Raw genomic sequence first — 13,451 nt, forward strand, 5'->3', positions numbered from 1 at the left:
TTCACCATAAAACTTCATTATAGACTTGTATAGCTTCAAGACTTCGTACTGCGGTGCTTCCTCTCCATGAAAGCAATTTTGTTTTTCGTATTATTGACGAAAGGAACGTTTCTTGTTGTGCGTGACTGGCTGGTGATGTCGTGATCATAGGCATGGGATTTTCAGTTTTACGTGGAATCCAAACCCAAAGATGTGACTTTTCATTTTAAAAATCCGACTTGCATTGGCGGGGTCTCGAACCACAGTTGCCTTGCTCAAAAGCCAGTGACAATGCCACTCGGCTACCTCTCCCCCCGCGTATTGGATATAGGTTATGATGATGGTAATAATAATACCGGGCGAGTTGGCCGTGCGGTTAGGAGCACGCAGCTGTGAGCTTGCATCCAGAAAATAGTGGGTTCGAACCTCACTATCGGCAGCCCTGAGGATGGTTTTCCGTGGTTTCCCATTTTCACACCTGGTAAATAATGGGCTGTACCTTAATAAAGGGCACGGCCGCTTCCTTCCCACTCCTAGGCCTTTCCAATCCCATTGTCGCCCTAAGACCTATCTGTGTCGGTACGAAGTAAACCAAGTTATAAAAAAATAAAAAAATAAATATGATGCACTTCTAGCCAGGCTCTCTGAATTAAATAGATTTTTAAAATGTTTTGGTTCATTAAATATTACATTGTTATACTTACAGCAAATCTCACTTAACGAACTTTTTTCCTAAATATTGGCTTCTGTAAAACAACATATTGTTACACCTACAGCGAAATCCATTTAACTACATCATTCTCCCTCTTCTCGGGAACGGAGATCCGCAATCCTTTCCTAATAATGACTTCAGGGCCGTATAACATCGAAATATGAACCTGTGTAAATACATTAATTTACTCCGAGTTGAGAAATACCCACCATGAGCTAACGAGTTCTAATTCCCTTCTACGAACAGTGCTCATTTCAGAGTTAATCAGATATCTGAAAGCGTGGGAGAGTTAATTGAATTGATCTCTGACGTCAGAGAACAGTAATTGGTGCGAGTATCCGGCGTTGATCGAATCACAAAAACGTTGGTACAAATTAGCCGGATGTCGATATACTGGCCGCCCTTGGCGACGAACTGGAGCAAGGGCATGAGTAGGATTTGGGGAGACAGTTGGGAAATTATTAAACAGAAATATACCTTATACTGAACATTGTAACCAACTTCACTTGAGTGAACACATATTTCTGTGGCTTGGTTCTAAAAGGGCCAATGTCATTTTTTACCGAAATTGAGATATTAACTGATACAAACGCATTTTATCCTATCTCACAACGTGTTAAAAGGGGCAATGTCTCTGTTAAGTACTAAATGAACAGTTAACGTTTAATTAAATAAGCCCTTGCCAATAATGTTAGATTACCAATAAAGATTAGAGACCTGGCAATTTTTAAAGAATACGATAGAAAACATTAGCATTTAATAAGGTGACTTCCACAAAGAAAGTATAAAGTTATTTAAAGTTAGTTGTTGAAAAGAATAATTGAAAAAACTATAAGCAAAACTTCAAATGCTCATAGCTCAAAAACAGGTTTTTTGACATTGGCCATTTTAGAACCATGCCACAGATTTATCCTTTTTAAGTTGCTTTTCCATCTTTGGAACAGCAGAAGCAAAATGTCTAATGTATGGCTGTCGTTACAGAAACTGCTAAAGTATGAGTAGTGCTGAAGATATGTAGACATTAAAAGCTCTGTTTTGGACAGCCTAATTAAGCTCTAAATGTATAAACTATCAACATTTGTATATAATTGTATGAACTACGTAAAATTTAAATGATCTCCTGAACAAAGTTTGGAAGTGCCATTTTGGCAATATTTTAATTCTTTGAAGATAGAAAGAAAATGTACTGGAACAACGTATTGTTTAGATAGATACATTACAGTTGACTGCTGTACAATTTTCAAGGTTTTCTGCTGTCTCTCATTTCCGTGAGGGTATTTATAAATTGTGAGACTGTTTTCTCAACACCAATTATTACAGGAGGCCATTTTTACTGGTGACAATTATGATGTCTTCGTGGAGAAGTTCCAGAGAAGACGTCATCTATTTCTTTTATATCTTCCCAAATCTTCCTGAATTTGGTGTCTATGTGTGTGTGTGTGTGTGTGTGTGTGTGTGTGCATTTATTGGGTCATTATGAAATAAATTAGAGCGATAGACAGAATATGTCTTATTCGTAACAATACCTAGAGTTACGAATTCCCATTTGGTGTACATAATCCGTTCTCAAATAATAGGTTGTAAGTTTATACAGCACGGTACACTATTATTTAATATAACGTATCACATTCTGGAGTAGAATAAGAAGATAAATGATATAAAATATCATCGAGTTTGACATGCTCTTGCAATAACCCTAGAAAATAATTTATAGCTAATCATTAAGGGGAAAGGGAGGGACACCATACATAACTAGAGATCGACTAAAGTCATGCATAATGCAATATTACAGTCTTTAACCAACAATAACATTGATGTAATGCAGGATACAGGATTAGGCCAAAAGAAAACTATAATAATATCACAGTTAGATCAGACTACTGCAAGATATAAATTTCTATGTGCGATGTCATGTATAGCTAGAAAGTCTGCTGACAACTGAGCGACTTGAGCTTTCATAGTTGTGTACAGTTATACGGTCAAAACGCGATATCTCGAACCTCAGTCACTCGAATTTTCAGTATCTCGAAATAATTTCCATTTCCCTGCCGCCTATTCTATACTTCACGTGCATGTATTTCTCTGTTACTCGAAATTCGATTACACGAATTTCTCCCTTTCTCGAAGCAAATGTTTCTTCCACAGAAGCTGAAAATATTACGTAACTCACATTTTGTACAACATTGTCCGGCTCCATGGCTAAATGGTTAGCATGCTGGCCTTTGGGCACAGGAGTCCCGGGTTCGATTCCCAGCAGGGTAGGGAATTTTAACGATAATTGGTTAATTTCGCTGGCACGGGGGTTGGGTGTATGTGTCGTCGTCAATATAATTTCATCCTCATCACGACGCGCAGGTCACCTAGGGCGTAAAATAAAAAGACCTTCATCTAGCGAGCCGAACTTGTCCTCGGACACTCCCGACACTAAAAGCCATACGCCATTTCATTTTTTGTACAATATTAACTGTGCAATACAGCATTTAAGGTGTGTGTGTGTTATTGTTCCTTAAGGTACTACAGTATATCTTTCCATCAGACTTCCGGATGTTTACATAGCGACATTTTTGTCCACCCCATAGGCAGTCGGGGTTGTATGAACTCTCTCCTGCATCGTCACTAGACCAGGCGCTAAGCGCAGCCATTATTTTTCTGTCCGACATACAGAGTCAGTCGAATGTAAGTGTTTTACTTCAATAACTGTTGTTGAAACATACGTGGAATAAAGGAAGCTCTTGAGAATGAAAAACAGAAGAAACCAACGGATCTTTCCCAAGTTGTTAACGGAGATATAAGAAGATAGACACTCAGTTAAACGATACAATGAGGGCTATATCAGGAACCATCCAATCCACACCTTTGGATTGGTTACCAGTTCTTTCAAATATTCCACCTCCTCATCTCCGAAGACAAATGGCACTGAAGAAAGAATGGGTTAAATGCTGTGACAATCCTCTTCTACCAATACATCAAGACTACCTACGTGAAAATCTCAGGCTGAAATCTAGGAACCCTTCTTGGTTACTAGGAAAGAGGCTAGCCCAAGATGAATTTCATACTAACACTGCCTGGCGCGATGGGTGAGCAGCTTCAAACCCTGACGGATTAGGTCTAATTTCGGATCCAGTTATGCAACCTCCTGGTTTCAACTAACCCAGAAAAATCTGGTCATCACTTAATCGGATCAGAACTCAACATGGCAGATGCAACTTCTGGAAACACAAGTGGAAGATTACCAGCGATCCTTATTGCGACTGCTCTGACGTGGCTCAGACCGTTCAACATATCGTCACAGAGTGCGCACTCCGAAGATTCAGTGGGACAATAAAGGATATCCACGAGGCCAGTGATGAAGCTGTGAGTAGGCTAACAAAACTGGACATTCAGCTTTAGCAGCTATGCAGATATTGATGAGCTCAAATGTATAAATATAGTTTGTTTATTACGTACTTGTTCTGTGTGTATAGATGAAACTGTTTTTTGTGTAATTGTACATATTTGTTAATAACCAAATTGTAACAATGAATCCTCATGCCATACGAAATATATAACGGAGATATGTTACATGCTCCTCTACAGTATGTATTCTGCCTTCAACGACTTGTTATAATAAGTGTTGTAATTAATATGACAAAATACTTCAAGTTTGTTTTTATACGGTATGTAATGTCGTATGGCTTTTAGTGCCGGGATATCCCAGGATGGGTTCGGCTCGCCAGGTGCAGGTCTTTCTATTTGACACCCATAGGCGACCTACGCGTCGTAATGAGGATGAAATGATGATGAAGACAACACATACACCCAGCCCCCGTGCCATTGGAATTAACCAATTAAGGTTCAAATCCCCGACCCAGCCGAGAATCGAAACCCGGGACCTCTGAACCGAAGGCCAGTACGCTGACCGTTCAGCCAACGAGTCGGACTTTATACGGTTAAATAACACTAATGTCAGTATCAAGCCGTAGTTAGGCGTGATTCGATTAGGTGCAATTCTCAAAGGCGGGAATTCTCTATATCTTGACATTTCGATAACTCGAAATAAAATTTAGCTCCCGTTGGGTGATTCGAGATATCGAGGTTCGACTGTATATGCGTATCGATCAAGTAGACGTACGGTGTTGAGGTATCTTCATTGTGTTCCGTAAGAGAGAGAGAGAGAGAGAGAGAGAGAGAGATACAGGGCGACTTTATAGCCCTGTGCTTCTTAGCATAATGGTCAACGTAGAAAGGTCCCCGCCGAGCTCGATAGCTGCAGTCGCGTAAGTGCGGCCAGTATCCAGTATTCGGGAGATAGTAGGTTCGAACCCCACTGTCGGCAGCCCTGAAAATGGTTTCCCGTGGTTTCCCATTTTCACACCAGGCAAATGCTGGGGCTGTACCTTAATTAAGGCCACGGCCGCTTCCTTCCCACTCCTAGCCCTTTCCTGTCCCGTCGTCGCCATAAGACATATCTGTGTCGGTGCGACGTAAAGCAACTAGCAAAAAAAGAAAGGTCCCCAGTTTGACTCGCTGCTGGGCGTGGAAATTTTTTTCCATTTGTAATTCCTCTGACTCTTAATTGACCTTCATTTACCTACATCGATTTATGATGTGTGTATCTTCCGGTGTGGACTAGAACAAGTTTGTTTCTTTCATAACTCTCTCCGTCTCATCCTTGGCTTTGACAATATGAAAGTGGTTGAGGAATAAACAATGTTAGTTACATAATATTCTTTATGCAACCAGTCTCTGTGATGAGTGCCACTCATAGGGTCGGTTCGTGTATTCAATGGGATTGGGAGACTACAGATAATAGGCCTGTTTGGCTCAGTGAGGAAAGCAAAGTTAAATTAATTCACGTTCCTTTTCCCAGTGACACCCAAGCTATTTCTGACAGCTGATCACGGAGCTGTTGTCGATCCATCCAGCCCTCGTAATTTGGATTCAACGTACGTATATTTACTGCAATCATTCCAAAACAAAGTACTCCGTATCATCACTAACGCTCCTTCGTACGTTCGAACAAAATGTTACATCGTGAACTTCAGTTAGACACTCTGGAACACGTGATTACAACGCAAGCCAAGACGTTCTACAATATGTGTCTGATGCTGTGTTCTTTGTCCTTGGAAAACGATCAACACTTCCACGCCGGTTTCAAAGTAGGCTTTCTCAAGATATTTTACTTTCGCTAAGAGAAGAATCTGAAATTGATCAGTGAGTGTTTGTGTATTTAAAAAAAGTGTACAAATTTCTACTCATGTGCTATTACTCAGTGCTTCTTTTGTCTGGCTCCAAGGCTAAATGGTTAGCGTGCTGGCCTTTGGCAACAGAGGTCCCGGGTTCGATTCCCGGCAGGGTTGGGAATTTTAACCATCATTGGTTAATTTCGCTGGCTCGGGGGCTGGGTGTATGTGTCGTCTTCATCATCATTTCATCCTCATCACGACGCGCAGGTCGCCTACGGGAGTCAAATCAAAAGACCTGCACCTGGCGAGCCGAACATGTCCTCGGGCTCTCCCGGCACGAAAAGCCATACACCATTATTATTAGTGCTTCTTTTAATCAACTGCCAATTTATTTCTCAATAAAGAATTCAGTATAACAAGTATTACAGAAAGAACTATAAGTTAACTAGAAACGAAGAACTGGAAATTCACTTTGTTTTTGTGAAAAATTGCTTTTTTTTATATGTGTGTATCTTTTCCAGCACTTTTTGTTACAAAACTTTGCTCACTTGTATAGTTACGGAAGGGCCTGCAGGTGGTAGTCTTCAAATCACGTCATTAGTGATTATTTTTGCCTTATATTATTGTGTATTAAGATTTTTGTTTGTTGTTTGTTTGATTGTTTGTTTGTTTTTTATCTCTTGTCAACGGTAATATGATGTAGGATGCACTTATGCTCAACGATAAAATACTACATTTAAAAATGTATAGTTAAAAACAGCACGCCGTTCCACCAACAACCGCAGAAACACGTAATATATTAATGCATCCCCCAATATAGGGTTGGCGTCAGGAGAGGCGTCAGGTCGTAAAAATGGGCCAAGTCCACATACGTGACACAGAGCGCACCTGTGACCTCACCGGTATATGGTAAAAGCGGCAGAGGAATAAGGAGGGATATGTTCCCACTATAATTTCTGTGTTATTTCCATATCTATTTTTCTGTTATACGAAATATTCTCCTCATGAATCCATCTGATTAACTTGTTTTTGTTTCCAGACTGCCAAGACGAAAGCAGAGGCGAGGTTAGAAGCTCTGAGAGCAGGAGGAAGTAAGTACTGACAATGACACAGCACTTACTATGTAGGAGAAACCAATCATGAGCAATATCTAAATACTAATCCTTCTCCCTCTAAGAGGATTTCTTCTCTCACTTATCTCTGTTTAATACAGTCTATTTCACGTCCATTTACAGCAGTACTTCTACTGTATCTATTATCGCATACATCATTATACAGTACAATACAAAATAGGACTACAGGTGCATATGTATATCTGTGGTACTAAGGCAGAACCCGATAAGTCAAAGAACTTGACTTTTCAGGATAGTTTTTAAAGTTGAGTAGCTCGCTGAAATTCATATTGTATTTCAGTGACCTCTAAACTGATGTGGATGTAATACCAAGAAGGAACAAGTGGTAGTCTTATTTATTCAGCAAGTTCAGCCAACTTGTTGCCTCAATATCTATACAGTTGATAAACTTAACCATAATAGGTATTTTATTTCATTTTGCATTGACTTGTCTAAATCTATTAAAGAAACTATGCAAAATAGTTTACGTTGGTTCCACCTTGTCAATACACTTTTAATGATTGAAAATTATTTATTGTATCATACATTTTTCAGGAATAATATGCATTCCCTTCATCAGTGAAGTCAAATTAAGGAATAAAAAACAATAATTTTAGGAAGAAAGAGAAGAAAAACTTGAAGATCTTAAAATTTATTTAGGTATTCTCATTCTGTTCATCAAAATATTAACATTGTTTGTAATGATAATTTTAATAATATTTCACTAACTTGTTTCGTAATTGATATGGTGAATTAGGATACAAAACTTCTTTAAATTGTGGGCTAAACAAAATAAAGTGTTATATATTTTATTCCTTGATTAGACTTCACTGATGAAGGGAATTCATATTGTTCCTGAAACAGGTATGATAGAATAAATAATTTTCAGTCATTAAAAGTGTATTGACAAGGTGGACCCAACATAAACAATTTTAAATAGTATCTTTAATAGATTGAAAATCTATACTCAACATATCGGAATATTTATTTTGGGAACAGCGTATTATACAAACCGGAATCATTCCGGGCTTTGTCATCATACCCTTCATCTCAAAATTTACCATACTTGCATTAAAAGTGATTTTTTGCAGGGCAAAAAATCCTTGTAATTCCTTCGGAGTTAACTTTACAGAAGAAGCCCAGAATTGAATGGCGATCAATGGCCATTTACAGTGCTTAATGATAGCCCAATTATTCGACCAGTGGAATCTTCTGTTCCCTCCTCAGGCAACGGGCAAGCCTACACAAGGCAGGTGGAGAAACGTGGTTATCTTATAAGTTTTTATTATCTAGCAACTATATATATTCACGAGTATTTGCAACAATTACTACTGTACTTTGCACACTTATTGAATAAACATTGAAGTTAATAAGTGGATTTCAGAACAATATATTTAAAAAACAGTGTAGCATAAGTAAGCAAGTTTATGTACCCAGTCAATTAATACTGTAGTTCAGAAAGAGGACTCTGTATAGTGGTAGACAAAACACCAAACCAAACCAAGATTTTATATAAAATGAGATGGCTCAACTCTTTTATGAACTGCTTGCAGAAAACCTTTAAGAACTACGATAAATTTGCGTACCCCTTGAGACGAACCTGTATCCCCTAGTGGTACCCGGGCCACACTTTGAATACCACTGGTCTAAACTGCAACGCAGTCGCAGGGATTGTCCCTTCGGAAAACCCACTTGTAGTTTTGATGCTTGCAAATTCCTTCACTAGTACGGTATAGGTTTAACTGTACCATTATCTGCCTTGGTAGGTGGAAACCAGTCACTTCAGCAGACAGATTACTAGTTAGTTCAAAGTTTCGTGGCTTTGCCTCAGCTATTCTAGTGTCCATGAAACTTTTGGCTCGAACCCACATTCCAGCAGTTGTTTTACTTCTTCGTATGCCAGTCATCCAAACGCCAGCCGTATGTCTACCTGTAGAGGGAAGGAATCATTTTCTGAGACTTTTCTGCACCCTTTCAGAAACCCTGATTTTCTACGGAGATGCGGGGGCTTGGATGGGGTAAACCGATGTTTGAGAGAATTGAAAGCCAATTCAGTGAAGTAGATCTTACCATTCCACAGATAACCCTCATGGCTACATTTACCTTACTGAGATGACTGCTTACAAGCCAAACGGATGAAGAGTTCACTGCTGAGGAACAAACAAGAGCAAGGATTGCTCCACGAAGAGATTATGTATCTGAGTTGTGCTTGTGAATTTCTTAACAAGGTTTTATTTTCCATGACATGTTAATTAGTTGGCTTTGGAATGTTATGGTTCTATTCAGGGAATATCAAGATATTTCGGTGTGTTATTAAACTTTACAGATCCAGAAGTCAAAATCTTCGTGCAATTTCCGTCAACGCCAAGAAGTTGGACGAATGGAAACAGTACCCTTCTGTATTTGTGACGGTTAATTTAAGTCGATATTTCACGAAGTATTCCTGAAGCTTGGTATACAGTTACATAGCGGTTCGATTCTCTGAATTCTTCCAATGTTCTGCTCTGATATGAGATTAAAATATCATCAGCATACTTGAACATTCGAAAGTTTGCACCATCCAGACTGATGAGGACCGGAACAAGAACGGATCCCTGCAGTAGACCATTGTTGAGAGTACGCCATCTTCTCCTCTCTTCTTGATGTACCTTAAAACGACGATTTATGGGCACGTTGCTGACAAGATTGTCCAAGGACTTGCGTGGCAGTGCTCTCAAAAACTTCAGCGGAAGTCCTTCAGGCCATACTGTATCATACGCTGATGACAGATCAAGAAAAACAACCCGTATTTTCAGTTTCTTCTGGAAACCTGTTTCAATGTGTGTTACAAAGAATAGCATCTATTCGCAGAAGTTTATGTAAGATCAATGTTCGGCCTTTTCAGCAGGAGTAAGGTGATTATTTGAATCCTGGATCTGAACTAGAATATTTCTCTCCATAATTTTATATACAGTGCTAGGTAAGGATTTTTGAATATTGAACCTCAAACAAAGCAAAGCAAAGCAAAGCAAAGCAAGGCGATGCTATTGCCCTATAGGTCAAACGAATTGTGTATTATCCACTCGAAATATAAAGAGAATAATATTTAAAACACACCAAGTGAGTGGGCTACGCGGTATGTCTAGAATTGAACTTGGGGCTCTGAGACTGAAGACCAATACTCTGAAATCTCAGCCATGAAAAAAGTCGAGTAAGGTCATGAGGAACGGTAAAAGAAAGACTCTCTGGTCTCGAAACCCTTACACTTTAGTAGGTTAGAAGATGTAAGTCACATTAAAAAATAGAAGGAAGTAGCCTGGTTCAAGAAAATGAGAGCAATGTCTAACTCATCTGGAACTGAACTGATATGAATGTTGCTAGTTCTAGAAGAGTAAGTTATGTTGCACCCAGAAGATACACTGCAGTGCTACTGAATGTGGTGAGCGAGAGTGACATCGTTTCAAGTTTTAAATATATTCTCATTCAACTTTGAATCTATTCAACTCCCTTACATAACAAAAAACTCCCACATTTCCTTCCACAGTCTCCGGTCTTGTGTGTTTTCATAATTCCCCTCAGGTTATCAGGCAATTGAAACGAAGGACGTCCTCTCTTCAAATGTTGATCTAATATTATTAATTTTACGTTCCGCTAACCACTTTAAGAAGTTTGATTCACCGTGATACCAGAATTTTATCCCGCAAGAGTTCTTTTACGTGCCAGGAAGTCTACCAACACCTGAGTCGCATCGAAGCCGCCAATTTGAGCTCAGAAGACGAGCGCTGTACCGTCTGAGCCAATCAGTCTGGCTTATCTTGCGATGCTGGCCTTCTGACCCCAATATGGCAGGTTCGATACTGGCTCAGTCCAGTGGTATTTTAAGAGGCTCAAATACGTCAGCCTCATGTCGGTAGATTTAGTGGCACATGAAAGAACTCCTGCGAGACTAAATTATGGCACATCGGCGTCTCCGAAAGCCATAAAAGTTCACTGCTGAGGAATAAACTAGAGCAAGGGTTGCTCCACGAAGAGATTATGTATCTGCTCTCCGAGTTGCAAATTTCTTAACAAGGTTTATTTTCCATGTAGTGTTAATTAGTTGGCTTTGGAATATTATGGTTTTATTCATGGAATACAAAGATATTTCGGTGTGTTATTAAACGTTACGGATCCAGAAGTCCAAATCTTGGTGCAATTTCCGTCAACACCAAGAAGTTGGACGGATAGAAACAGTACCCTTCTCTTTTGTGACGGTTAATTGAAGTCGATATTTCACGAAGTGACCAATCGGTCACTCTTTATGTATACTTGTCCCCAGTACTGTAGCTGGCCGGTACACCGTACTGGAACAAATAAAACATGTGGTTGGCGTTCCGGAAAATAATATGAACTTAAAAATACTCCCTTCACTTTTATTAAAAACTGGAACTATCTGTTAGCTGTTTCGATCCTTTACAATTGGGCTACATTTATTAAATTCTACTTCTTCTTGCTTTCTGGCCTTCCAAGGACCACGTTACACTTTCAATTCTTCCTCCCTCATTGTTCTTTCAGTGTTTCACTGTGCTTCTTTTTCCTGTCTTCAGTCCACTTTGTGCCTGTTTTCTTTTCCGTCCTCCCTTGGAACCCTTCCATTTGTAAGACTTTATTCCTAAAAATCATTCTTTCCAATAATTCTTCTTGTATGTTGTTCATTTCCACGTCTTTCTTGACTTCTTGAATTCAGGTGGTGGTTGATTTCTTTTCCCAAAGGTACTTGAAGATTCGTTTAGTTAGTCTATTGTCATCCATTCTTTAAATGTGTCCAAGAAATAGAAGTCTCCTTTTTCTTATTGTTTCTGATATGTTTCCTATGTTCTGGTAAATTTCGTTGTTACTTCTTAATTTCTAAAACTCTGCAATTCTTAGAGGATCTAATATTTTCCTTATAATTCTTCTTTCTAATATTTCTAATTTATCCAGCTTGTAGTTCAGTGCTAGACATTCGCTGGCATACAGGCATTCTGGTTTCACTACTGTGTTGTAGTACTTTATTTTAAATTTTGTTGATAAACACTTTTCATTCACTAACTACTAATTTGATGCTTTTGTATGCATTTATTCCCTTAGTTGAAATATTTGTCCATTGGTCCTTTTTTTCTTGAAAACTATAACCAGCCACCGAAAGAACTGCTGTGAGCTTATTAGGATTCAGCACCCTGTAAATAAATTTTCCGACTACAGCACTGCTTGTGTCCGTCACTTTCGGCATTTCTTGTCTCAGGCTTTCTTCTGAACACCTCTTATGCCAGTTCCTTTTTGTTTAATTGCTGTTTTATGGAGGCAATCTGTTCGAGAATTCTAAAACAAGACTATTTCTATCTGCTGTTGGCAAACTTGAATTTACTTACTTGGTCATGTCTAATCACTGTATGTGAGAATGGATAGAGAAGTGGATCGGCACATGAACACAAGGATTTGCTCCCAAGTTAGCCCTTTCAGACCGAGTACGCACAATTGTTCGGGTTCGTATTTTAGTTATCCCTGGCCGTATTTGATGTTTTTTCGGCGCTAGACCGGACTGCAGTGATTGTGCGGGACTCGTGGCGTATATTTCAATTGCTTTTAGTATGCGCTTGACCGCCAGGGCGAAGGAAGAAGAGTTTATAAAGCACAGTTGATCGGCGAGATGACGGGAAGCAGTAGTGCCAAAATTAAGTATTTATTTATTGCATGTATATTAATCTAGAAGCTTTACTGAATACCGGAATATATTCAATGAAGTGTGTACATTGGTCAGTGAACGTAAATTTTGCAGATACATCATCGTATGTGATATAACGAGGTTTTGAATTTTGATACGCACAATTGTGTGGGTCCTGCTTTTCGGATGTTAGTTTTTATTTTGTAAAATAAACTATCAATGTGTGTACTGAGGAGCATTTTAGTAAGTTTTTGACATAAAAACAAAAATTCACACCTCCAGTTTTCTTTCAGGTCTGAAAGGGTTAGGACTCAACGCCCTCTCTTACATCTAACTATTTTGCAATACAGGGAATGTAAGAAAAAGTTGCACCGGAAACGTGAGGATTAATTTTTGGAGGAACCATCCTCTATTAACACTAACCAGAGGGGAAAAGTGGAATGACTCCAACACTTCAAAAATGAAGGTATGGGCTAATGCAAGACAAGGGTCACTAAGGGCGTGAAAACGAAAGACTCGCTAGGCCTCAACATGTAATACCGTCGGTCTCAAAAAAGAACAAGTGTTAACAAAGGGAGGTCGGATGGGATAGATGAAAGTCAGTAGTCTGAGACAAGTAAGTGAAAACAGGACCCCGCTAAGGGCCCCATGGTTGCCAACCTACACTCCCAAGTTAAGAGCCTCTGGGGCCCCTTTTAGTCACACTTGGCGACCACCCCCATTCACAGGGGGAAACGTGAGGGGTGTGTAGGAACTGTATTTGCTATGATATAGTACAGATTTCAATGACCTGTTATTGTCCAGAAGAACAAATTAGATTT

The 13,451-nt window shown here is 39.2% G+C and overlaps 1 protein-coding gene across 1 annotated transcript in view; it reads left to right on the forward strand.

Moving 5' to 3' along the window:
* Positions 1 to 13,451, forward strand: part of nwk (nervous wreck) — a 1,047,247-nt gene that overhangs the window by 950,615 nt on the left and 83,181 nt on the right. Inside the window, exon 12 of the mRNA XM_068227774.1 lies at positions 6,896 to 6,947. Coding sequence (XP_068083875.1) covers positions 6,896 to 6,947 — 52 coding nt within the window. The remainder of the gene's footprint in view (positions 1 to 6,895; positions 6,948 to 13,451) is intronic.

Source organism: Anabrus simplex, chromosome 5 (assembly GCF_040414725.1).
Source record: "Anabrus simplex isolate iqAnaSimp1 chromosome 5, ASM4041472v1, whole genome shotgun sequence".
Classification (NCBI taxonomy): Eukaryota; Metazoa; Arthropoda; class Insecta; order Orthoptera; family Tettigoniidae; genus Anabrus; species Anabrus simplex.